The following is a 24,093-nucleotide window of genomic DNA, read 5'->3' on the forward strand; positions in this document are numbered from 1 at the left end:
TTTAAAGTGGCTCTATATCAGTTAAAATTGCTCTATATCAGCTAAAGTTACTCTTTATTAAAGTTGCTCTAAATGAGTTAAAGTTGCTCTACATTAAAGTTGCTCCCAATCTTCTTCCATTCGGCCCGACTCTCTCCACTCTGAATTGTTGCATGAAGGAGTTTTTAGTCAGTATTTCTCTGCAGCTCACCACGCTGTCATCCCGTGACTCATTACAACACATAGATGATGTAGCTGCTAACACACACACACACACACACACACACACACACACACACACACACACACACACGGGGGATTGGTTACTCCATGGTGTTGCCAAGGAGACGAACCATGAAAATGTGACTAAAATAACCCGTGTTGAAGGAATAAAGCTGGAGTTGCGTGGTGCTGTGGAAGAAGCTGCTTCCTGTTTTGCTGCAGCTTTAATGCAACACGTCAACAAACCGTTTACTGTCTCTGCTGCATGATGGGGACCACGTCCTTCTAATCAGCCACATGGAACCAGACGATCCCCGTCCAGCAGTCTGATTTGTAGAGCTGATAGTCTCCATTCTCATTCTGTCCAGCGACTTGTGTTTGTGCTTTGCCCCTCTGCCTGTAGGACTGGGTGGTTTAGTCACAGCTAACCGCTAACCGCTAGCTAACACTAACAACTCACACTGGATAGGAACAGTCAGGTGGAACCTGCTGAAGAGGAGTTAATTGGACAGTTTCACAGTTATATAGACGGTTAATAGACAGCAGGGCAAAAATGACCACAGTGAATGTATTTTATTTAATCTTTAAGTTTAAAACTGCAGAAATGCGTTCACCAAGTACTAAAAAGGGTATTTTCTGGACATTTCTTCTTTTTTTTTTTCTAAATTACATTTTTCTTGTGATTATGACTAAAAAAATAGTACTCAGAATAACATGATAGATAGATAGGCAGATAGACTATATTAAAGTTGCTCTATATCGCTTAAAGTTGCTCTACATTTGCTGAAGTTGCTCCATATTAGCTGAAGTTGCTTTATATTAATGAAGTTGCTTTTATATTAACTCTGTATTAGTTAAAGTTGCTCTAAATGAGCTAAAATTGCTCTATCTTAGTTAAAGTCGCTCTGTATTAGCTAAGATAGCTCTGTATTAAAGTTGCTCTATATTATTTATAGCTGCTCTATATTAAAGTTGCTGTACATTAGCTGAAGTTGCTCGATATTGAAGTTGCTCTATATTCATTAAAGTTGCTCTATGTTAGCTAAAGTTGCTCAAAAATTAGTTAAAGTTGCTCTCAGGGGGTTAAAGTTGCTCTATATTAGTTAAAATTGACCTATAATAGTTAAAGTTGCTCTGAATGATAAAGTTGAACTTGCTCTGTATTTGCTAAATTTGCTCCATATTAGTTGCTTTAAATGAGTTAGAGTTGCTCTATATTAACCAAAGTTGCTCCACTGTTGCCTCCGGTGTGTTTTTTATGCTGTTTTGTGTGAAAACAACGATGTGCATCATGTCAGGATCAACTCTTCCTTTAGCTGATCACCAATCGGCCGTGCACGGGGCAACTCTTCCCTCCTATTGGCTGATGGGCCGTGCACGGGGCAACTCTTCCCTCCTATTGGCTGATGAGCCGTGCACGGGGCAACTCTTCCCTCCTATTGGCTGATGGCCCGTGCACGGGGCAACTCTTCCTTCCTATTGGCTGATGGCCCGTGGCAACTCTTCCCTCCTATTGACTGATGGCTCGTGCACGGGGCATCATGCGTGTTGGTTAGCCGTTAGCGTGCTGCTAGCTCTGGTATTTGGACTCATGTTTCCCTCATTGCATGCGCTTCATAACAGGTGTTTTGCATTCTTTTCCCCTCCTCCCGACTCCCTCTCTTCGTTCCTCTTTGTGTTCCCGCCAGATGTTTCAGCCCATGATTTTGTTCATCCTCATTCTCGTTCTCTTCTCATCTCTCTCATACGCCGTCATCTTTAAGTTGGTCTTCCTCTTTGCGCTTTTCTTCGTACTCTAGTCCGTTCGTTCTTCTCCACACCGTCTAGTCTGTTAGTTGATTTTTTCCTCCCTCCTTTCTGCTTATATTCTTCACCCATTTTCTGTTTTACTTTTTTTTTGTTTTCCCCCTCTTCCCTCACCCGTTTTCTTTCCTTGTCCTCCCCCCTCACCTGGTTTTGTCTGTTTTTTGTCCACGGTCCACCTCACACATGTCCCCCTTCCTCCACCTGTATCCCACCACCTCACCCCGACCCCCACCGTCCTCACTGCCTCCCCCACCTCTCCCTCCCCTCCCTCCCCACCCCACGTCACTCACAGTCCGGTCAGAGGGATGAGCTGGAGTGGCGTCTAGGACAGGAGCGAGGCGTGGAGCCCCAGAGCCAGACCCAGAGCAGGGGAGCCCCGGGACCCTCTAGGTACCACAGACCCCTGGCTTTAAGAGCAGAGGTCAGTGCCTCCTCCATCTCCTTCCTCCAGCAGTAGTGCCTTCTGCCCACTTTAAATCCGGACCATGTTTTATATCTAGTGCTTTATTTCTAGTTCAGAGCCACATGTGGTTGCTTTCTTCGGCGTAGAGCAACAAACTTTTCGGTGAACGGAGACTCCAAAAAGAAACTCCAGAATTCTGATTGAGACGAACTAATGAACTTTTTCTTTTCTTCACACCAAATCCAAAACCCCAAAATCAGGATTTCTGCTGTTACAAACCTGAAGTCTGTGGTTTCACTGTGTGGAGTTTTATTTAATTAAAGGTTAACTCTGTTAAACCCACTACTGCTAAAATACAGTTTTATTTTGTAAAATGATGATTTTCAGTTTTTATATGTATATATATTTATGTGTGTGTATAGTTATTTATTTGTTTATTTAGATATGTATGAAAACAATTAGCAAAATAAAATAATAAATTATATTTTATATACTTTTATATATATTTTGCCAAAAAATCTTTAACTGTTTCATTTTTTTCTTTTTGCTCATTTTTTCTATATAATAAACATTGTTTTATATATTTTTGCAATGTATATATATATATATATATATATACATATAATGTATGTGTGTGTATATCTAATTTTTTTGCTTGTTTTATTTTATGCTTTTTCCATCGGATATATGTTATATTTTATTATATACATTTTGCATATTTTTCTATATTTGCGTTTATATATATATATATATATATATATATATATATATATATATAATGCGCACACACACACACACACACACACACACAATTTTTTGCTTGTTTTATATATAGATAGATAGATAGAGAGTTTTTTTTTTGACTCAAATTCTGAATTTATTTCTGTACCTCCGTCTGCTCAGTGTGAACACAGCCTGCAGTTCAACCAAAAACTTTCTGATTTTGCGCCACCTGACTGTCGGTCACAGCTGAGTATCTTATGTTGTGTCTAGAAGTCTAAAATTATTTATTTTTTACAGAATCTGGTGCAGGCAAACATCCCTTTTTTAGAATAAAGTGATTGAGATGAAATATTGTGATTTTTAAGTGAAATTTGGGTTAATTTTCGAAACAGAATGGCATGTGGTAGATGAGTAGTTCAAGAACATTTGGAAAGTTGAAATCTGGCATTTTTTTTTCTATTTTTCCACTTTCTGCCTCTGATAAATGGCGCATCTTTGACAATTAAAAAAACAAATAATATGCAGGCAAGTTTGGGAATTCAGAGGGTTCGTGCAGATCCTGCCTCTCAACTGATTAAAGCTACAAATAGACAGCATTAACATTATAGTATATCATCATTATAGTCTCATACAGTTATGATTTTGCATTTGTTATGCACAAGAGTTTGTGTTTGTTCTGGAGTTTGCTTTTGGAGTCGACTAAAGTTGCTCTATAGTGAAACAACTGATGACATTTCCAGGTGCAGGAGACAAAAACAATGAGAACATCCACCATACCTGCACATGTATGTCGTTCAGCTTCACGTATGACCGTTTTGTTGGTGCCTCAGGAGTTTCCGAGCAGAGTGCACCTTAAATCTCTACTGATTTAATCTAATTAGTTGTGATCAGAAGTCCGCTCAGTCCAGCATGTCTAATGACGCTCCAGAACACGACTTCACTTCATTCACTTCCACACTAAAACCCCACTCCCACTCCCACAGCTACTGACTGCTGTTTATTTGGTTTTTATTTGATTTAACGTTTTCCTATTGTTTTGTAAATTTGTGTCATTCGCCCCCTGAACATTTTGTGATTGATTTAAGTATTGAAGGGTGAAGTTTTAGCTCATGTGTGTGTTTTGTGATGATGTTTGTTCATCCTGAAGCAGTATGAAGCAGCAGCGACGATACTTTGGCGTGACTTGGGAGGCTTATGTCTGCATTCAGCGGTTCATCACGATACTTTCATGACTCGACTCAGCAGATTTAATGCATGTAGGAGTGCAGCTTAGCGTCACAATGCACAATGAGGGAACCAAAGAGCGCAATCAGAGATGCGACCGGCCCACATCATCATCTGAGATCAGCTAAATCCTGCAGTGACTCGGCTCTCTGATGAAGCTCTGTGTAATCGCAGGACGCCGTGGTTCATAATCGCCGCCTCACGCTCGCGTTCATAGAGAAATTTGCCGGCTGTTATGTAACACAGAAGCTCTGGCAGCGGAGAAGTGACACATAACAGTTAGAGATCCAGTTCCAGCGTGGGTTTTTCTCTTTGCTTTCTGCCGCAGTGTAATCTGTGAAGAGATGAATGGACGGAGCTGATGTGGCCGGATTAGTCGGCCGCCCGTGTGATTTGAATTTGACATTGGGCGGACAGGGAGGTGATCCGGGGTCAGAACACGCTGAGCAGCTCAACTTACCGCTGGAGGGGAACGTTGAAGTAGCACGGAGGAAAGGAATCGCATTAGGGAGCGCCGCAGTTTCCCAAATTGTCCGAATCCGAAGCTGGAGATGAATCATCTCATTGAAACCATGAACATCTCATTTCCCTTTTATCACCTGTAGTGGAGCTAAACCCACACAGCTGCTGTATTTGGGTGTTTTAGACATTGTGATGTGATGAAGTGCATTTTGGGAGTTGATGTTTGCAAATAGGGATGACCGATATCAGGTTTGTAGGGCCGATACAGATGTCAGATACTGGTAATCAACAAATGGCCGATATTTGGAACCGATATACATTAAATGTAGTGTTTTAACGGCACGAGAGAACAGAGAACCTGTCATTTATAACGAGGCTTCTTCATTCGGGATGTTTGATGTTGGATTTTTTTACCGATGTTGTCCAACTCTCAATGTCCGATTCCGATATCAACCGATATCTGTGGGCTATTTAACTAATTTTAGGTAACATCACATATCTCCTGTGGTGGAATTAACACATTATGCCTCATTTTATTGTGATGCTCCATTGGATGCATTCTCACATGCAACAAGGCTTTCAGATGGAAGCATTGTCTGTAAAATAAGAAAACTACTTCAAGTTAAGTTCCTGAAAAAATTACATATTTATGCCTTTTTATTTTGTCTCAAACAACAGTTCACACTCTCCCTCTATAAGTCGGTAAATCCAGGCATTATTTTATCAGTTTTCATGATGGGCAAAAAAAACCGATAACAATATAGACCGATATTACATTTTTATGCCGATATTAGGCCGATATTATTGGATGTCCCCTAGTGATTATTACTGAATGTGTAAAATAGTGTTTTATCACTTTAATTTCACACTAAGGTCCATATCTAAAGGCATTATTAATTATTGTTTTCCGGACTCTAACTTAGCCCGCTAGTCGTGAGCATAGCCATCTGTGAGAGAAGCTCACTTCCTGGTTTGTGACGGCAAATTTTTTATATAATGTGTAACAGAAGTATTCAATTAAAATTCAAAGAGGTCCAGTCAGAGAAAATGTATGAAAGCAAAGGTCCAGAACATCATAATGATTTAACTTAATGTGACATATGTTGATGTCATCTATTAGTTTTTTAAATTAATAACTGACCGTCAAATCAAATATATTCAAAAACATTTTGACAGCATTTATGAATAAATAACTTTTGATATAACCATACATGCAGAATTTGAAAAATAATTCTCGCTTTTGTCATTTTTTTTTGTCTGGTTTTTGTTGTTTGTCCATTTTTTTGTTGCTTTGTAATGTTTTTGTCTAATTTTTGTTTTGTTTTATATCATTTGTCTAATTTTTTTGTCATTTTGTTTCTCGCTTTTTGTCATTTTTTGTCTCGTTTTTGTCATTTGTCCTTTTTTTTCTTGCTTTACGTCTCATTTTTGTGATTTTTGCCTTGTTTGTGTTGTTTTTTGTCATTTTTTTGTCATTCGTCTCATGTTTTTGTCATTTTGTTGCCTTCTTGTCTGACTTGTGTTTTTTGTCTTATTTCTCTCATTTTGGGTTTTGCTTTATTAGTTATTTTGAGCATCGTTTTTGTCATTTTGTGTCCTAAATGTGGTCCGCCAGTTCATGACACCTGCTGTTTAAGAATTCTGAAACCAATAATTACAAAAATGCCAAATATCGACCACAAATATCGGCCAGCCAGTAATCGGTCTATCCCTGTTTACAACCATCATTTCTCGCTCAGAGTCTTTTTATCCTGCGTTGTGCTGCTCACAGTTCTCTGTTCTGCTTTACCACAAGAAACTTTTTGCTCATTCAGGAGAATAGTTGGTTAAACAGTTTGAGCAGAAAGCTTTTGATGCTGCCAGATTTAAAAATGAAAAGTCCAGACTGAAGTGTGCAGCAAACACAAAAGGTTTTCCCAGGTTTTTTTTTGTGGCTTTCTGTTTCGCAGTGGATAGCGAAGAGAACAAATATAGTCAAGAAGAATAATCTCGCCTCAGTTAGTAGAACAGGATGAGTTATCGGTCTTTTTCTGGTCGACTAACTTGTCTTTTCTCGTGGTTCAGCTCCGGGACTCGCCTGCCTCCGACATCCAGTTCCGTCTGGATCATGAGCGAAGGATGAGAGCGACGACGATGGAGGACCGGGAGGCCGTCGCTTCTCTGCCTCAGGTACAGCAGATGTTAGAACACCTTTAGGTTAGGAGCATTTACAGCAGGGGTATCAAACATGAGGCCCGTGGTCCAAAAGCGGTCCTCCAGAGGGTCCAACATGAGGCCCGTGGTCCAAAAGTGGTCCTCCAGAGGGTCCAATCCGGCCCTCAAAGTGTAAAAATTACAGAGAAGACATTAACTGCAGATTGTAAATTAGTAAAACTATAAATTTAAAATCATTTCTAGACCATGACAAGTTGTTTGGATCAGAAAATAAAATACTAGATTGTTCTTTGTTCTTTTGTGTCTCATTTTTGTCATATTTTGTCCAGTTTTTGTTGTTTTGTTTCACACTTTTGTCATTTTTTGTCTCGTTTCTCCATTTCTTTGTGTTGCTCTGTAATTTTTTTGTCTCTTTTTTGATTGGTTTCGTGTCATTTGTCTCGTTTTTTTGTTTCTCGCTTTTGTTTTGTAGTATTTTGTCTTGTTTTTGTTTTTTGTATTTTTTTTGTCTGACATCGTTCGTGTCACATTTTTGTCGTTTTGTGTTTTGCTTTATTCATTTTGTGTGTCGTTTTGTTTCACCCTTTTGCACTTTTTTTCTCGCTGTCTCCTTTTTGTAATATTTTGTGTTGTTTTTGGTCTTTTATTTGTCTGACTTTTGTCCTTTTGCTTCTCGTTCTGTTTCCATTTGTCTTTTTTTGTCAGACGTTTGTTGCTTATCTCATGTTTTTGTCCCGTTTTTGTCGATTGGTTTCCTTTTTGTCTCGCTCATGGTGTTTGTCTACTTTTTTGTCATTCTGTTTCTTGTTTTTTGTCGAGTTTTTTTTTCGTTTGTCCATTTTTTTGTTGTTTGGTTACTTTCTTTGTCTCTTTTTTGTCTCAGACTAGTTATCTTTAAAACTGGAATATCTCTTTGTTGGTTTTGGTGAATTTTAATCTACATGTTCTATTATTTCTGACATTTTGGGCTCTAAACCTGATTATTAAATGTATTTATTTGTGAAATTATGACACATCAGACGTTGCTCATAAGTCTCTGCAGCTGCAACTAAAATGTCCACAGAGGTAACTGAATATGACAGCTTTGACCTGAACCCTTCTGTGTTTCCTGCAGCAGGAGGACGAGCGTCTGCGTCTGGAAGCTCAGCGTGAAGGTCTGGAGCTGCAGGGCCTCCAGAGCCTGGAGGCGCCGTGGCCTCAGGAGAGAGCGGCGCTGCAGCAGGAAGTCCGACTCTTCAGAAGAAACACCGTCATCTTCTACATGAAGCTCAGGTGGATCCTCATGCACTGGAGGCTGGGGAGGAAGGACGAGCCGGGAGAGGAGACGGGGCATCCAGAGGTGAGAGGCTTCAGACGTGAGCATAGAGCTATACTTTATAGAGCTGTCTGCTTCCCCTCGCTGGTGATTATTCACAGCTTTAAGGAATTTTACAGGATTACCACGTGGAGAGGGTAGGGCTGGACCCGAATATCCCGAATATCCGAATATTCGTTCGCTACGGCGGTATCTGGATATTAATTTTGGTATCCGAATTACCTCCCCCCCCCCCCCCCCCCCCCCCCCGGTCAGACGCGGAAAGAATATGCAGCGTTACTGTCTTCCCTCTGCCTTCGGCCCACATCGGCTCATCCCATCGTGTGATCACATAAACATATACACAAATGTCTATGTGATCACCCCCTCCTCCCACCAGAGGAAAATAGGAATGTTCAGAGCTCGTCTCTTCCCTTCGCCTTCAACCCACTTCGGCTCATCCCGTCGTGTTCGGCTCATCTCGGCTCCTCCATTCATGTTTCTTACCACCACCTGAATGTCCGGGTTGCTGCCGACTCTGACGTCACGCTTCACTTTGTTGCATAAACACAAGACAAGATGCTGAAGACCTCCGCTGTTTGGGAATTCTTCAGTTTAACTGAAGACAAAACGAAGGCAAAATTTGGACCCGGGAGACCAGACGAATGAGTATTCGGGCCGTCTCCACAACACCCCCCCCCCCCAAAAATATTCATTTTGGTATCCGAATAGATCACTAAGCAGTCCGGCTCTTTTTTCCATCAATGGAGCTCGAGTTTCAGTGATTTCTGCTCCGTTCTTTCTGTTTCTTCTGACCACTCTATCATTGTACTCGTCATAAACACGCTGTCCCTTTGTTTTTGTGTGATATTCATCAGTGACAGCGACTTACAGAAGAGGAGAAGTCTCTTTATGCCACATTCATCTCGGAGCGAGTGCTTTTTCTATGATTCTCGACCGTAGTTTTGACTAAATTGAATTTCTGGGTCCTGACTCAGCAGCGCTCGGCTCTGAAACCTAATTTGTGCTTCCAGATGGTGCAGCACTGAGCGGCCCTTTGCTGGATGTTTATCGTCCTTCTGCTCGACTCGACCTTGAATCCCAGCAGAACCTTCAACTGTCAGGTTTATTTAACCGCCTGTGCAGAAAGCCTGACAGTCAGTGGAATAAAAGGAGGCCTTTCAGGTGTTTAGGAAGCAGGTAAAAAGGAGAAGATATAATATACACATCTATATACATACCCAAGTATAGAAAAAAATTTGCATAAAATATAAATGAAATAATTTTATATATCTGCAGCAGTTCAAGGAGATATTGTAGACTTTTGGAAACCTTGCTGCACATTTTAAATCCATTTCTGATTGTCTTTGTTGGTGGAATTAGCTCATTAATCTGATGCTAAACATGAGCAGCAGTAATCTGAAATGATCAAAACATGCGCTAGCAGTTCCTCCCATAAACACAGGACAATTAAAATCCAACTAATAATGAAATTGGGACTTAAAATGCAAATATAATGTATAAATTAGCATTAAACCATCAATAAATACAATGTGAGAACAGAAATATGGTATACGGGCCGAGTTAACCCCACAAAAGCCAAAGAAATCAAAGAATCCAGAGTGGAAAGACGACTTTTAACCATTCTGGAGTGAATCTCCTCCTTAGATCTTGTGAAAGGGTGACGCAGAGAAAATAAAGGCTGTTTTCCTAGAAGGGTTTTGTAGATCTGCTGTAAGGAGTTCTTTTAACTGGGCCAACCTTCTCTCATGTACGAATCACAGTCAGGACTCTGAACGCTGAGATAAGAAACTTCTGAAGCCTCAACTTCTGCATCTACCTCTTTATCATACGGAGACGTTATCGTGTTTGTCATTTCAGAGTGGAGGAAGGACGGCGTTTTCACAGTGAACCTTCCAGGAAACCTCTCTGTCTAACTTTGCTTTGTCAGAATATGTGAGCGTGTCTCTTTAGAGGTGCCGGTACTAACCTCTATCTGTTATTAAATCACAACCTGCTGCCATTTCTCTAAAGCTACGGAGTCTGGCAGGTCCAGTGAAGAGGCCGTCTGGTTCCACTGAAATATCTGCAGCATCGTTGAGCTTCATTTCTGTTGCATCAGATTTGGTGGAGCTGCAGCTGAGAATTTTTAGACCAGGTTCAATAACATCGATATCACTGAGTCATGACAGTAAGGATGTTATTTACTCCACTCAGCATCAGGAACGAACGCTCTGGTGGAATTTATTCTCCTTTAGTCTGTGATTGTGCTGAGCTTTGTTGATGGATTATACCATATTTTTGGGACAGAGTCGTAGTTAACCCAACAAAAACTAAATAAATTGAGTTATCTAGAGTAGATATCCAATCCTACCAACAATAAATGACCGTAAGACTCATATAACTACCAATAAAAATAGCATCAAATCATCGTGTCTGTGCAGGTTCTCATTCCTCCAGGTCATGGTTATCCAAAGAGGTTTAAATCAATCCACTGGACTTTAAGAAAGTTCCTTGAAGACGTTTCACCTCTCATCCAAGAGGCTTCTTCAGTTCTGGTGGTAGTTGGTGTTGCCTCAGCTTTTAAACCTCTGTGAGGGCTATTATTCCAACGACCAAAACCAAAACTTTTCAACGACTCCCACTGATACTCACAACCACCATCGTTGAGTAGTCAGATGAGTTTTGGTATTGGTCGTTGGAATAATAGCCCTGGACACACCTCACAGAGGTTTAAAAGCTGAGGCAACACCAACCACCACCAGAACTGAAGAAGCCTCTTGGATGAGAGGTGAAACGTCTTCAAGGAACTTTCTTAAAGTCCAGTGGATTTATTTAAACAACTTTGGACATCAAATCCTCATTAGGTCCTAGTTAACGTAACAAAAGCCAAAGAAGTCCAGAGTGAAGAAAGAGCTGGTTTCACTCATTCCTGATTCGACGTTTTGGACTTTTTCCATCAGTCTGTGATTGTTCTGAGCTTTGTTGATGGAATTACCATAATTTTTTATGCTAAAGATGATTGCAGAGGAAATCTGAAATGGTTGTATTTAAATGGTTGTATTTAACTATGCACTACAAACAAAAAGCTGCCAAGAAGAAGCAGTTCCTCCTCGTTTACACAATACCTCACATACACAGGTCCATTACAGTCCAACAATAGACGACCTAAAGGTTTACACAACTGCAAATAAAGCATAAAAATGACCATGAAACCAAGACTAGATCCAATCTGAGCACATAAATATGGGTTACAGGCTTAATTAATGTAAGAAAAGCCCCAAAAATCAAGATGTCCAGAGTGAAGAAATGGATTTTACCAATCTGAGCCACGTTCTCTTTGACTTTTTGAATCCTTTTTGCTCTTGTCCATCAGCCTGTGATTGTTCCGAGCTTTGTCAGTGGAATTATGATATTTTTGTGATGCTAAATATGATTGTTGACAAAATTGGAAATTAAACAAACATTCACTAAAAACAAAAAAGCTGCTAAGAATCAGCATTTCACTTTGCTATGCACTGACCGATTTCAACCCAACTAAGAAATGAAGTCAGGATTTACACAACTGAAGATACAATATGAGAGTAAACCATCATTAAATCAACTTGGAGTGCACAAATATGGAATACAGGCCCATAATTGACCCTTTTGTTTCTGCAAAAGTGAAAGTGCTGAATTCTTTTGGCCTGATGAGAAGAATAAAGAGACTTTCTGTACTTTTGTATCCACAAAACCCAACGTTGCTCTTTTTGACCTCACAGTTGTGGAGCTGGAACTGATTTGGGAAGCTGGATTTTTAGGGATACAGTCCAGTTACATAAGAAATCACAATTTAACAGCGACTGGTTTATTCTAAACTACAAACGATGAGTGCGTGAAGTGAAGCTTTTCGTTTTTCTATCGTCTGTTCCAGTTGGAGAAGCTGGAAGGTTTCCCAGAGCTGGGGGTGATCATGGAGCAGGCGGAGGGCGAATCGGACGACAGACTGAGTTTACCGCAAACTCCGGGAGACGTCATGGACTCCGGACCCGTCGGCCCGCTGCCCTCACCGGACCGACACCTGCAGCCCCACAGACAGGCGAGTGCATCAACACACACAATGCTCAGCTCAACAAATCCTACAAAAAAAGACATGAAATACTGATTGGTTCCATAGAAAGAGCAACTTTTGAGTGTTGGGTAGTTTTATTAGAATGTTATTTTGTTCGTTTTTCTTGTAAACAAAAAATAAATACATTTTATTTGTATCTGTTTGTGTCTGTCTGATGCCGCCACGCCTTCAGAAACACGTACACAATTTTTCTACAAATATTTTGTGATAATATGTGAGATTGTGTAAAATTTTAAGAGTTTTCCATCAATGTACACTGTAAAAAAAATGAAAATCTGTGCAGGAGGGATGGCAGAAACATGTTAAAAATGGTGAAATACAGAAATGTGATGGTAATTAAAGAAAGGAAACTCTGTAAATGAACAGTTAAATGTATTTCCCATGTTTCTGTCCTTAATGGGAATCATTTTTCTCTCACATGATGACAAATATCTGTAAAATAATTAGATTTTTGCCGACTTAGTTACAGTTTAAAAACTGTAATTTTAAAGGTAAATGTAAAAGAATTAATTATTATTTACACAGAAAAAAAATGTAAATAGAAATTACAGATAGTTGACACAGGCCTTATTTACATTTTTTTTTTTTTACAATTTTTTGTCAATATTTACTTTAATATATACTTTATACTGTATGTACTTTGTTATATACTTTCTTCTTTGATATTATTTTAGATATAAGTATTTTTAATTATTTACAATTTTCTCGTCCTTATTACACACAGTATTCTTTAAAATAATTAAAACTAATTACAATGAACACTAGTGAAATTTTACAGTTAAGTGTAAAAGATTTAATTAGTATTTATACAGAAAAATATAAATATAAATTACAGATAGCTGAAACAGGCCTTATTTACAGTTTTTACCATTTTTGTCAATATTTACTTTACCATATATTTTACACTGTATGTACTTTGTTGTATACTTTTTTCTTTGATATTATTTTAGATACAAGTATTTTTAATTAATTACAATTTTTTAGTCCTTATTACACACAGTTTTCTTTAAAACAATTAAAAATAATTACAGTGAAAAATAGTGGAATTGTGCAGTTAATTGTAATAGAATGAATTATTATTATGTACAAATATAACAGATAAACCGCTTGAATATCCCGTATGAAGACACAGAGTTGTGTTTCCTCCAGTAGACGGGTTTATTGTGAGTTCGTCCTGCAGCTTCAGGCGTTCTTATTTCAGACGTTTTCATCCGTTTGGCAGCCGCTCCTCAGAGCTGTTTGCTTCAGTATGCAGATGGGAATTCTGACCCACATAACAGTAATTATCATGAGCACGCCCAGTTTTATGCTAGAAAACATGGAGGCTCAGTTTCACGAGTTTTTCGGGTTTCTATCCGGACAGAAATCTGCCTTCATTCGACCTCTCAGTGAGCGTTTGTGGCTGGGATGCATTATTAAGCAGCTCTAAGTGCTCGACTTTGTCTCGTGTTTTGATTTTTCCCCGACATCATGAAAATGGTTTGTACAGTGATCTGACACTGGTGCTTTTCCAGCCAGCAGACCGACTGAATCTTTATGCACGAGGCCTGCTTTAGTCAGCGTTTGCACACAGCGGAGGGTAAGTCCTGCAGCCAGAGTCATTAAGAACATATTAATCTGTAAAGAAGTCAGACTGGTGAGGGACAAATCCTGATCCAGTCCTGCTCAGTCTGCTGAAGGCTGATACTGTTGAGGTGCTTAAGTGTATAAATATCCGAAATTCTGCAGATGAGATCATTTCTCAGAGTTATTGTGAACTTTTATCACTTTTAAAGAACAAAACTTTCCTCTTTGAAACAGTTTAAAGCTGAAAAATCTGTGTTTTTAGTGATTTAATGTGTCCAAATGATGTTTTTTTATTACCCTAGAAGACAAATTATTAAACCAAGCAATTAACACTATTCCTGTCTTTAAAATTATAAATATAGAACCCAAATACAGGCTTCTGAGGTTTCACACATAAAAGGTTTGGGCTTCTTTATGTATCTGGAATAGCAAATTTAAAATTCCTTAAATTAGTGAAGCTCTATTTTTGATTTTTCGATCCATTCCTGTCTCTGCAACTGAGCAATTTTTAATTTTTAATAAATAAAATAAAATCTGTTAAAAAAAAATAAGGAAATGAATGTGTAAATAGAAAGAGGAATAAAAACAGAATAAATTAAAAAAATCTGTTGAAAATTTTGAAAAGTAGGGAAATAAATGTGTAAATATAAAGGGGAAGAAATAAAAGAATAAATAAAAATATATCTGTTGAAAAATAAGGAAATGTGTGTGTGTGTGTGTGTGTGTGTGTGTGTGTGTGTATAACAAATATTGAAAGAAATGAGCAAAAACAAAAAAATATATCTACAACAAACACTGAATACAGAAAACATAAATAAGAAGCAAGTGATAATTAAAAATAAAAGAATATATATTTACACTTTTCTGTTTTTTGCTCATTTTCTTCTATATTAAGGTTTATTTATTATTTCTATTTCTATTTTTCTGTCTTCTTTTCTAATTCTATTTTTGGGTTTTTATATATATATATTATTATTCTTATTTTTTAAATAAAACTGATGTCGTGTTTCTGCAGCAGTGGGTTTTTTCCAGGGTGTCGGTGATCACAGATTCCTGTTTTTGCTTCACGGCCTCCTGCCAGGAACCTGCAGATTCTCCACAGCTCCTGGCTGAGCAGAAAACTCAGGAAAGCTGCTGTTCTTTTCCCTTCGCTCCACTGGATGTCACTGCTCATGTAGCCTGAAGCTTTAAAAAAAACCTAATCCAGATCTGAGACGGAGAAAGTTTCTTCTGCAGCTTTAATTACTGCATTACTGAGAAGCTCCAGCTGAATTTTAAATCGTTTTTAGGCGATCAAAGAGAGGATATTTTAAGGTCAGGCTCGTATCGACATGCAGATATGAGCTGTATGTATATTTTAAAGGGACAAGGGTAAAAGAGCAAAGCAAGACAGGAAACAGGATGGAGACGGTCAAGTAAAATTGATTTATGAAGCACTTACAAAGTAGGTTCGTCCCAGAGTGCTTCACAGAGACGTACAGGACACCGGCAGATAAAAACCAGATGATAAGAGAGAGAGAGAACCTGCTGAACCTGCTGTGAACATGTGAGCCTGTTGACTCGACATTTTCCCAATCGTGTGCTTTCTCTCTCGTGGTTCTGCAGTTTGGTGAGAACCGGCGGGTGCTGCAGGCCCTGAGGACGCTGCTGGAGGAGTTTCGGGAGGAGCTGCGGGAGGAGGAGTCGCGGCGATGCCAACTGCAGCAGTCCTACGCCAACGACAAGGCCGCCTGGGAGGTCAAGTGGGCAGAGATGAAGTGCCAGGTAGCTCAGGTACAGATGGCATCTCAGCACCCACCTTTAAAGGGACAGGACGCAATCTGGTGTGGAAAAAACCGGTGGGGCTTTCAGTAAGCAGCGAGGCGACAGTAAACATGTTGCCTCCTGCACGGGTGAAATCATACCCGGGGCAAACTGGTAACAAGGAGAAGAAGTAATGTTTTTGCATTTTGACCTCTAATCAGTCCCTCCAGGATTTCGTGGGCGTTTTTTGAGATTGTTGCAGCCCTAAAATGCCAGAATTCGTGGCAGCTTTTCGAAAAATTGCAGTGTTTGGAAGGAAATTGCAACGTTTTAAGCGTCTTTGGTGTGATGAAGCTGCTGCTGACAGAGACAATTGCTGAAAAGTTTCTTTTTTTCAGCTTTTAGAACATGTTTGATATGAGAACATTCTTCCTACACGAAATTTTAGTTGTATGAGCTTCAGTAGAAAACAGTCAGAAGTCCAGCTGGTTTCTCTCTGGTCTGGTACTGGTCTGGTAGAGGTCTGGTACTGGTCTGGTAGAGGTCTGATACTGATCTGGTAGAGGTCTGGTAGAGGTTTGGTACTGATCTGGTAGAGGTCTGGTACTGATCTGGTAGAGGTCTGGTAGAGGTCTGATACTGATCTGGTAGAGGTCTAGTACTGATCTGGTAGAGGTCTGGTACTGATCTGGTAGAGGTCTGGTACTGATCTGGTAGAGGTCTGATACTGATCTGGTAGAGGTCTGATACTGATCTGGTAGAGGTCTGGTACTGATCTGGTAGAGGTCTGATACTGATCTGGTAGAGGTCTAGTACTGATCTGGTAGAGGTCTGGTACTGATCTGGTAGAGGTTTGGTACTGATCTGGTAGAGGTCTGGTACTGGTCTGGTAGAGGTCTGATACTGATCTGGTAGAGGTCTGGTACTGGTCTGGTAGAGGTCTGGTACTGATCTGGTAGAGGTCTGGTACTGATCTGGTAGAGGTCTGGTACTGGTCTGGTAGAGGTCTGATACTGATCTGGTAGAGGTCTGGTACTGGTCTGGTAGAGGTCTGGTACTGATCTGGTAGAGGTTTGGTACTCATCTGGTAGAGGTCTGGTACTGGTCTAGTACTGATCTGGTAGAGGTCTGGTACTGGTCTAGTACTGATCTGGTAGAGGTCTGGATGCAACGGCTTCCATCACGGTGATCTGTCTGATCTGTGCTCCGCTCCTTTCAGCCATTCTCCTCATATGTTTGGCAGTAGAAAAGCGTTTTGTCGATCGACGATTTTCGAAAACAGTTTAGCTCCGCTTTGGAGAAGAACATCAGGGAATAGTTTTTCATGGTCTTTAGCAGTAATTTTTGTTGGTAAATGAGAGACGTTAGAATGGGACATGTCTGCATCTTCAAACCAGGAACAGGAAGTGAAATCGGTGACGTACGTGCGTTACGTTTGACTGCTATGATTGGTGGAACTCACAGGAGGCGGACCAAAATTGTGAAAAAGTTGCAGTGATTGGACAAAATTGCAAAGTCGCAAAGAATTCACTGAGACTGGTTGAATCTGCGGTAACTGTTGCGATCGTAGCATCGTGAATTCCTGGAGGGACTGTCTAATCGTTGCTCCACGTGTCATTTTTAAAGGGAAATGAATAATAACCTTAAACTGGATCTTAATCCATATTACATCTGACAAACAAACGGACAAAACTCAATTCATCATCAGCCTTCGGTTTAAATGAAAAGAGGAAGGACAGCGTCCAAGAAAATCATGATGAATCACTCACTTGGCGCCGCATAATGGGTATATTCTGTCGCTGTGCAAACTAATTAATTCAGCATTGTGCCTGATGGTTCGACGTGCCCGTCTCCAGACAGCTTGTGTAATCTTAATAGGAGTGTAAATACTTTGCAGATTAGGAACAACTCATCTGATATCATTACAGCAGAGAGCTGATGGTTGTTTTCTACAAAAGGCGGCAGATTGTTGATTTTGGTGTCAGCATCAGAGATATTGAAATTTGTCCTCCTGGCAGTGTTCACACCCACAGCGCTCTTCTATAACAGCATTTACAACATTGTAGGACGTTAACACCCTGCCCTGACAGCCGGGAAATTTATGGTTTTAATGAACTCACACCAAGCAAACAAACAGGGACCGAGCTGAACACAGTCTGAGTCCACAAAGGCAAGTTTAAAGAGCAGAACCATGAGTTTAAAGACTGATCAGATGCTGAAACATCTAGATTTAGGTTGGATTCACTGGACAGTGTTGGCGTTAGTGACATTCATTGGTTCCATTGGTCAGTGGATGGTGTTTAGATGTTCCAGAAGCCTTCAAAAAAGTAGAAAGACAAGTGAGATGTATTTGAAACATTACTTTTCTTCAACAACAGTGCAGATATGTCCTTCAGAAGTAGGTGGAGACCAAATACAGCGCTAAAAACAAGGTGGATATTGGACTAACATTTTATCTGTTGGCTGAAACTGAACAATGTGCAAATGAGCAACTGTTTGCTAACTTATATGGGGATTATATGTCAATATTGTGTTCATAGGTTGTTTTTGATGCCCCCAAGTGGGCAGAAAAACAATTACTTCAGGTTTAAATTTTTAGAAAACAGGTCAGACTTCATTGGAGATATAGTGAAAGCTAATTATAAACTCTTGCACTTGACTTTAAGTTTCTATAGGTGAGATGCTAATAAAAGCTTAGATAAAGTGTGTTTTATGGGCACGGTGGTGGCGGTATCATTGTCTGTTGTGTCTGTGCTTGCAGTCAGTTTTTTGATCCTGAATATGTTCTTCCTTTGTTGGGATATAAAACCTCAAACCCACGCTGTCGGAGCTGCATCGCCTCTCAGCTTTATCTGGCGAAAAGAAAACTGCAGCTCCGGGAACCAATTAAGAAGTTTGAGTAATAAATGGAAGATTATCTTTTTACCTCTGCTGCTTTTAATCTGTGAAACTCTTACATGGTTCAGTCCTTCCACAGAGCAGAGGTCGCTGAGAACTAATGCACTTACAGCGCTCTGATAACTCAACGCTGAGCTCTTTACTCGCTCCGCTCCGCTTCGTTCTGATTAAGACTTAGAAATATTATTCATTACGCCGCCCAGCAGAGCAGAAGAGAACTGAAAATTACCCTCACCTGAGTATTTATAGGTGGACATAAGCAGCGATTATTTATTTCAATCACTGTGAGCAGATATTAATGTCACACAGCCTCATGTTTCACGCTCCGGTTTAAGTCCTAAATAACCGCTATATTTATAAAGCCTCACATCTCGACCCTCAGCGTTCAGTCAGAGGATATTAACCCTGTAAGACCCGAATATAGAAAACAAGTGAGCAAAATAAAGCATTAAAAAAACAAAAGAAAAAATATAGATACAAATTATGTATATATATGAACCTAAATATTAATAATAATAATAATACACATGTATATATAGTATAGGAGAAAATGAGCATATATTTATGTATTAGTGCTGTCAAATGATTCAAATTTTAATCAGATTAGGCTCACTGTTGCTGTGGATTAATTTAGATTAATCGCAATTACATATCTTTCTTTTTAATCTAAATTAATCACGACTGAAGAAAGAAGAGAATATCTATCTGCACGTACGCTGTTTATTAAACAGCTTTAAAGGTTCATGCTAGAGTCTCAGACTAACGCATGCTTTGCTTTAATGTGGGACTTTAAGCTGGAAGTGCTTCAGTGAAAAGAAAACTCCTTCCTGCAGAGTGTGAATATTACTGGATGTCGGTCAACTGTTCTGTCTTGTTTTTTTTTTGCATTCAAATTTCCGACCAGAGGGCCAACATGTAGTAGGGTCCGATTGGTATGGATTTATTGAGGCCGATTCCAATATTTGGCAGAAATAAATTCTGATAACTGATGAATCAGCTGATAAGTGGAAAATAAAATTTTAAAAATCAATTTGTGCATCAGTGGGTTTCACTGGGTTAATGTTCATGTCGACCTCTCCAGTGTCTAATCAGACAGTTTTACAGCCCAATAAAGAAGCGTGGAAGAACACATTTGTGAATGAGGGTTATTTATGTCAGCTGGTTTCTGAGGACTTGCCTTGACTCACTCTCTTCACTCGGCTGCTGCTGGTTTGTTCCGTTCTGTTGAGGGATCAAAGCCTGTCTGAAGATTACAAAGCTCTGTTCTGCAGAAAAACACAAGCTCCCAGCTCGTTGTTCTGCAGCTTTGAAGATTTCTGCAGGACGTCCTCGGTTCAAACCCTTCGGTTCAAACCCTTCCGTTCCCCTCCTCGGAGCCACCAGAGTGCATTTTGAAGTATAAATGTGTAAAGACAGCCTTCACCCCAGGTTGAGCTGTATGTCGCTGCAGAACAACCATTATTTATGAAACCAACTAATAATCTCACTGAAGTTTAGGATTACTGACGATATTGTGTTTGCTTTCTTTGGTTTTAAATCGTTTTGACCGCTTACTGTTCATTATCTCATATTAAACCTCCTGTTGTCCTCATTTACGGCTTCCAAAAAATATTGTTTCCTTGTTGGAAAGAAATTCCTCAAATTTCTGAAAATTTGCAAAACCTTCAGGAAGAAAATTCCAATAATTCCTTAAAAGTTTCCCGGAAAAGTTTCATTTTTAAAAAATCCCCCAAATTTGGAAAGAAAACGCTTCGAAATATTTTCAAAAAATGAGTAAAAATTTTCCCAAAAGATCCTAAAAATATCTAAAGTGATTACATATATATCAGTAAAACTTCTAATATTTTCTTTAAGAACTTTTACATAAAAATCAACCAAAATCCAACAAATTTCTCTGGATCTTAGCTGATTTTTATGTGAATATTCTTAAGAAACATTTTTAACATTTCTTTTTTCCACCAAAAAATGTTCAAAAATTTCCCAAAAAATGTTGAAAATGTGAACATCAGTAGTTTCACTGTGATTTTTTTTTTTTCCCACATTTTCAAACTTTAAACCAGGTTGAAGTAAATAATCCAGCTCCACATAATAGTTGGAGGCATTGCTCCTTATTGCTGGTTGCTATCTGCCATAAAACAGAAAGAAAACACATAAGAAGCTAGTTAGCTGCTGCCATGGTGTGTTTCTGGTGTTGGTTCTACGCTAAGCTAAGCTAAGCTAAGCTAAGCTAACTGCTACTCTAGCTGGTTGTTTGCTTGTACATGGTTTTGATCCTTTTATATGACTCTTAGCAGGAAAGTAAATGAACATATTTCCCAAAATGTCAAACTTTTACTGACTATTCTGTTACCGTGTTGTGTGGATTCAGCGTGACGATAAATGAAAAACTTGATGCAGAAACTTGCTGTAAGTTTGGTCCATCCCTGTCAGTTTGTCGTAAATATCCTTTAATTTGTTGTGATTTTTCTCCTGCAGCGCTTTGCTCTGAATCAGTTCTCTTTTGTAAATGAGTTTCTTTTATGAAGTTGTAGTGTTTGTTTGTTTGTACAGATCTTCTCATCACCACACTGATCAGCCTCAGTGAGCCGTTTGATTGTCAGCTCCTTCATTCGGTTTCATCTTTTGTTCTTCGCTCTGCACCTCGTCAGTCATTCCTCTTGTCTGCTTTGACGTTGACTTATTGTTTTTTGTGGCCGGGTGCACATTTGGCTTCACTTCTGTTTTCTTTTTATTGAACTCAAAGACAGAAATACACATAAAAATAGATATAAAAAGATATACAAAACAAAGAAAAGATTAAAAGATATCTCAATACCTCTGATACCACTTTGTGAAATGCATTTCACCGCTTTAAAACCGTTAAAAGCGTATCGATCCAAAGCTGGGAGACAAAAACCGATAAAATCTATTTGGAGGAGCTTATTCTGTCTTCTGCAAACTTTCATTCCTTCAAAATGAAGCCATGTTTCAGTGAAATTACAAAGAAACTGCTTACATTAAAGGCAAATGGAATAAAAATGCATCTAAAAAAATTCATTTTAAACAGATATCTCCTTCTAAAGACATTTTTTTTTTACCCTTTAACTCGGTGGAGTCAAACCCATCTTAGTCCAGGTTCCACATTCAGCCCAATTTGAGCTCAAGTGACCAGAAAAACCACAGCATAACAACCGACAAATAACCACAAAAGTCCATTCTGAAAATATTCACATTTAAGGAATTATCTTTTTACAAAACATCATGAACAACCCTAAATTTCTGAAGAAAAATAAGTTCAGTTTCATCAACATTCAGCCTCAGTTTATCGAATTTTCGGATACCAAAATTAATATCCGGATACCGCCGTAGCGAACGAATATTCGGATATTCGGGTCCAGCCCTAAACTGAACCATGGAGGATTTTACATTAAAAAAAGACAAAAAAAAAAAACTATTAAAACAAGACAAAATATTACAAAAATGAGAAACAAAATGACAAAAACGAGAAACAAAATGAGACAAACAAAACAGAACAACAAGGAGACAAAATATTGGACAAAAAAAATTACAAAGCGACCAAAAAAACCTAAAATGACAAAAACGAGAAACAAAACGATGAGACAAACGACAAAAAAAAGATTTAAAAAAAGACAAACAACAAAAACAAGACAAAATATTATAAAAATGACAAAACAACAAATTATATATTAGTATATTAACAACAAATTGTCACGGTCTAGAAATGATTTTAAATTTATAGCTTTACTAATTTACAATCTGCAGTTAATGTCTTCTCTGTAATTTTTACACTTGGAGGGCCGGATTGGACCCTCTGGAGGACCGCTTTTGGACCACAGGCCTCATGTTGGACACCCCTGCTGTAATGTGTAATTTGTCTCATCCCACCTACCTGTGTCTCTGCTCTTTGTCCAGCTGGAGGAGGAGGCCCGGGGTCGGGTTCGAGGCGAGGCTCAGGGAGGTGAAGGGGAGCCTAGCGGAGACCCAGACCGAGCCTTGAACCAGGAGCGGGAGGAGCACCGGCGGCTGCTGGCCGAGAGCCACAGCACCTCGCTGGACCTCCGCTGGAAGCTGCAGCACGGAGAGAAGAGGTGGAGCCGAGAGAGGGCCGAGCTGCTGGAGAGGCTGGACCAGGAGAGGCAGGAGTGGGACGGCAGCATGAGGGAGCTGCACCGCAAGATGGAGAGGGTGAGCCGGGGGGAGACAGGTGGGGGTAGATGTGTGGTGGTGGTGGTAGAGTTGAGCCCTGATCTAAATCCTATTGAACATCTGTGGAAGGAGCTGAAACATGAACAAACCTGAGACAACTGGAGCATCTGCTCATGAGTGGACCAAACTACCTACTGAGAGCTGCACAAGTCTGACTGACAGTTACAGGAATGCTTTGATTGCAGTGATCGCCTCAAAAGGTTGTCTGCTCTGTTTCATGAGTTTATTTTTTAAAATAATTCTGTTAAGGTGCGATTCAAAAGCAAGGTCTGATTTTCATTGGATAATTTTCATAGAATTTATATTTGCTATTACTTTTGTCAGATTCAAATTATTTCTGTTCCCATTGGAGGTTTTTCTTTCATTAACCGACAGGTGCCAACCATAAACCCAAACAGAAACAAAATTGCCAAAAAACTATAAAAGCCAATAGAAAACAATGAGCAAGTGTGTGTGTGTGTGTGTGTGTGTGTGTGTGTGTGTGTATCCATCCATTCTCTATCCACCGCTTTATCCTCACTAGGGTCATGGGGGGTGCTGGAGTCTATCCCAGCTGACTCGGGTGAAGGCAGGGGACACCCTGGACAGGTCACCAGTCTGTTACAGGGCGTGTGTGTGTGTGTAAAACCTGCCATCCACATGTGGACATGTTTTTGTTTTTTGATTTTTTTTTTCCCAAAAGGGCATATTGTTAATCCTACTAATAATGCTAATATTACTGCTTCTACTACTACTACTACTACTAATAATAATAGTAATAAAAATGTAAATCTAGTAAAAAAATATATATATATAATGTCAGATATTAGATATTATCCAGTTATGATATTTATTGGTTACTCCTTATCCCAAGTAAGTAGAAAAAAACTAAAATGCAAACCAAACCAAAGCTCGGGTCTTAGGAGGTTAAATATGAAAAACAGTCATGGTTGGCTTTATGCTTGAAAAACAATTAACTGATTGCACCGATACATTTTTGACAAATGAAAAACTGACTCTTGAAGTCAGATATCATTACAAGTTTGTAACTTTTTTAGTTTGTGAGACAAAACAAGTCATTGAAGCATGTTAGATGCTTTGGCTAAACCACTGGGGGCGGCATGGCTCAGTGGGTAGAGTGGCCGTCTTGTAACTGGAAGGTTGCTGGTTCGATTCTCGGCCTGTCAAGCTCATGTTGAGGTGTCCCTGAGCAAGACACCTAACCCCTGATTGCTCCTGGTGGGTTGTGGTTAGCGCCTTGCACGGCAGCTTCCGCCATCAATGGGTGAATGTGACGTATCATGTGAAGCGCTATATAAACAC

The 24,093-nt window shown here is 39.4% G+C and overlaps 1 protein-coding gene across 4 annotated transcripts in view; it reads left to right on the forward strand.

Moving 5' to 3' along the window:
• Positions 1-24,093, forward strand: part of LOC110962021 (microtubule cross-linking factor 1) — a 99,586-nt gene that overhangs the window by 53,674 nt on the left and 21,819 nt on the right. For 3 of the 4 annotated variants that reach the window (XM_051952953.1, XM_051952956.1, XM_051952955.1), the window contains exons 6-11: positions 2,300-2,428; positions 6,884-6,988; positions 8,088-8,312; positions 12,181-12,345; positions 15,550-15,717; positions 22,498-22,770. In XM_051952953.1, the coding sequence (XP_051808913.1) occupies positions 2,300-2,428; positions 6,884-6,988; positions 8,088-8,312; positions 12,181-12,345; positions 15,550-15,717; positions 22,498-22,770 (1,065 nt within the window). The remainder of the gene's footprint in view (positions 1-2,299; positions 2,429-6,883; positions 6,989-8,087; positions 8,313-12,180; positions 12,346-15,549; positions 15,718-22,497; positions 22,771-24,093) is intronic. The other variant, XM_051952954.1, reaches the window with a different exon arrangement.

This window comes from Acanthochromis polyacanthus, chromosome 9 (genome assembly GCF_021347895.1).
Source record: "Acanthochromis polyacanthus isolate Apoly-LR-REF ecotype Palm Island chromosome 9, KAUST_Apoly_ChrSc, whole genome shotgun sequence".
NCBI lineage: Eukaryota > Metazoa > Chordata > Actinopteri > Pomacentridae > Acanthochromis > Acanthochromis polyacanthus.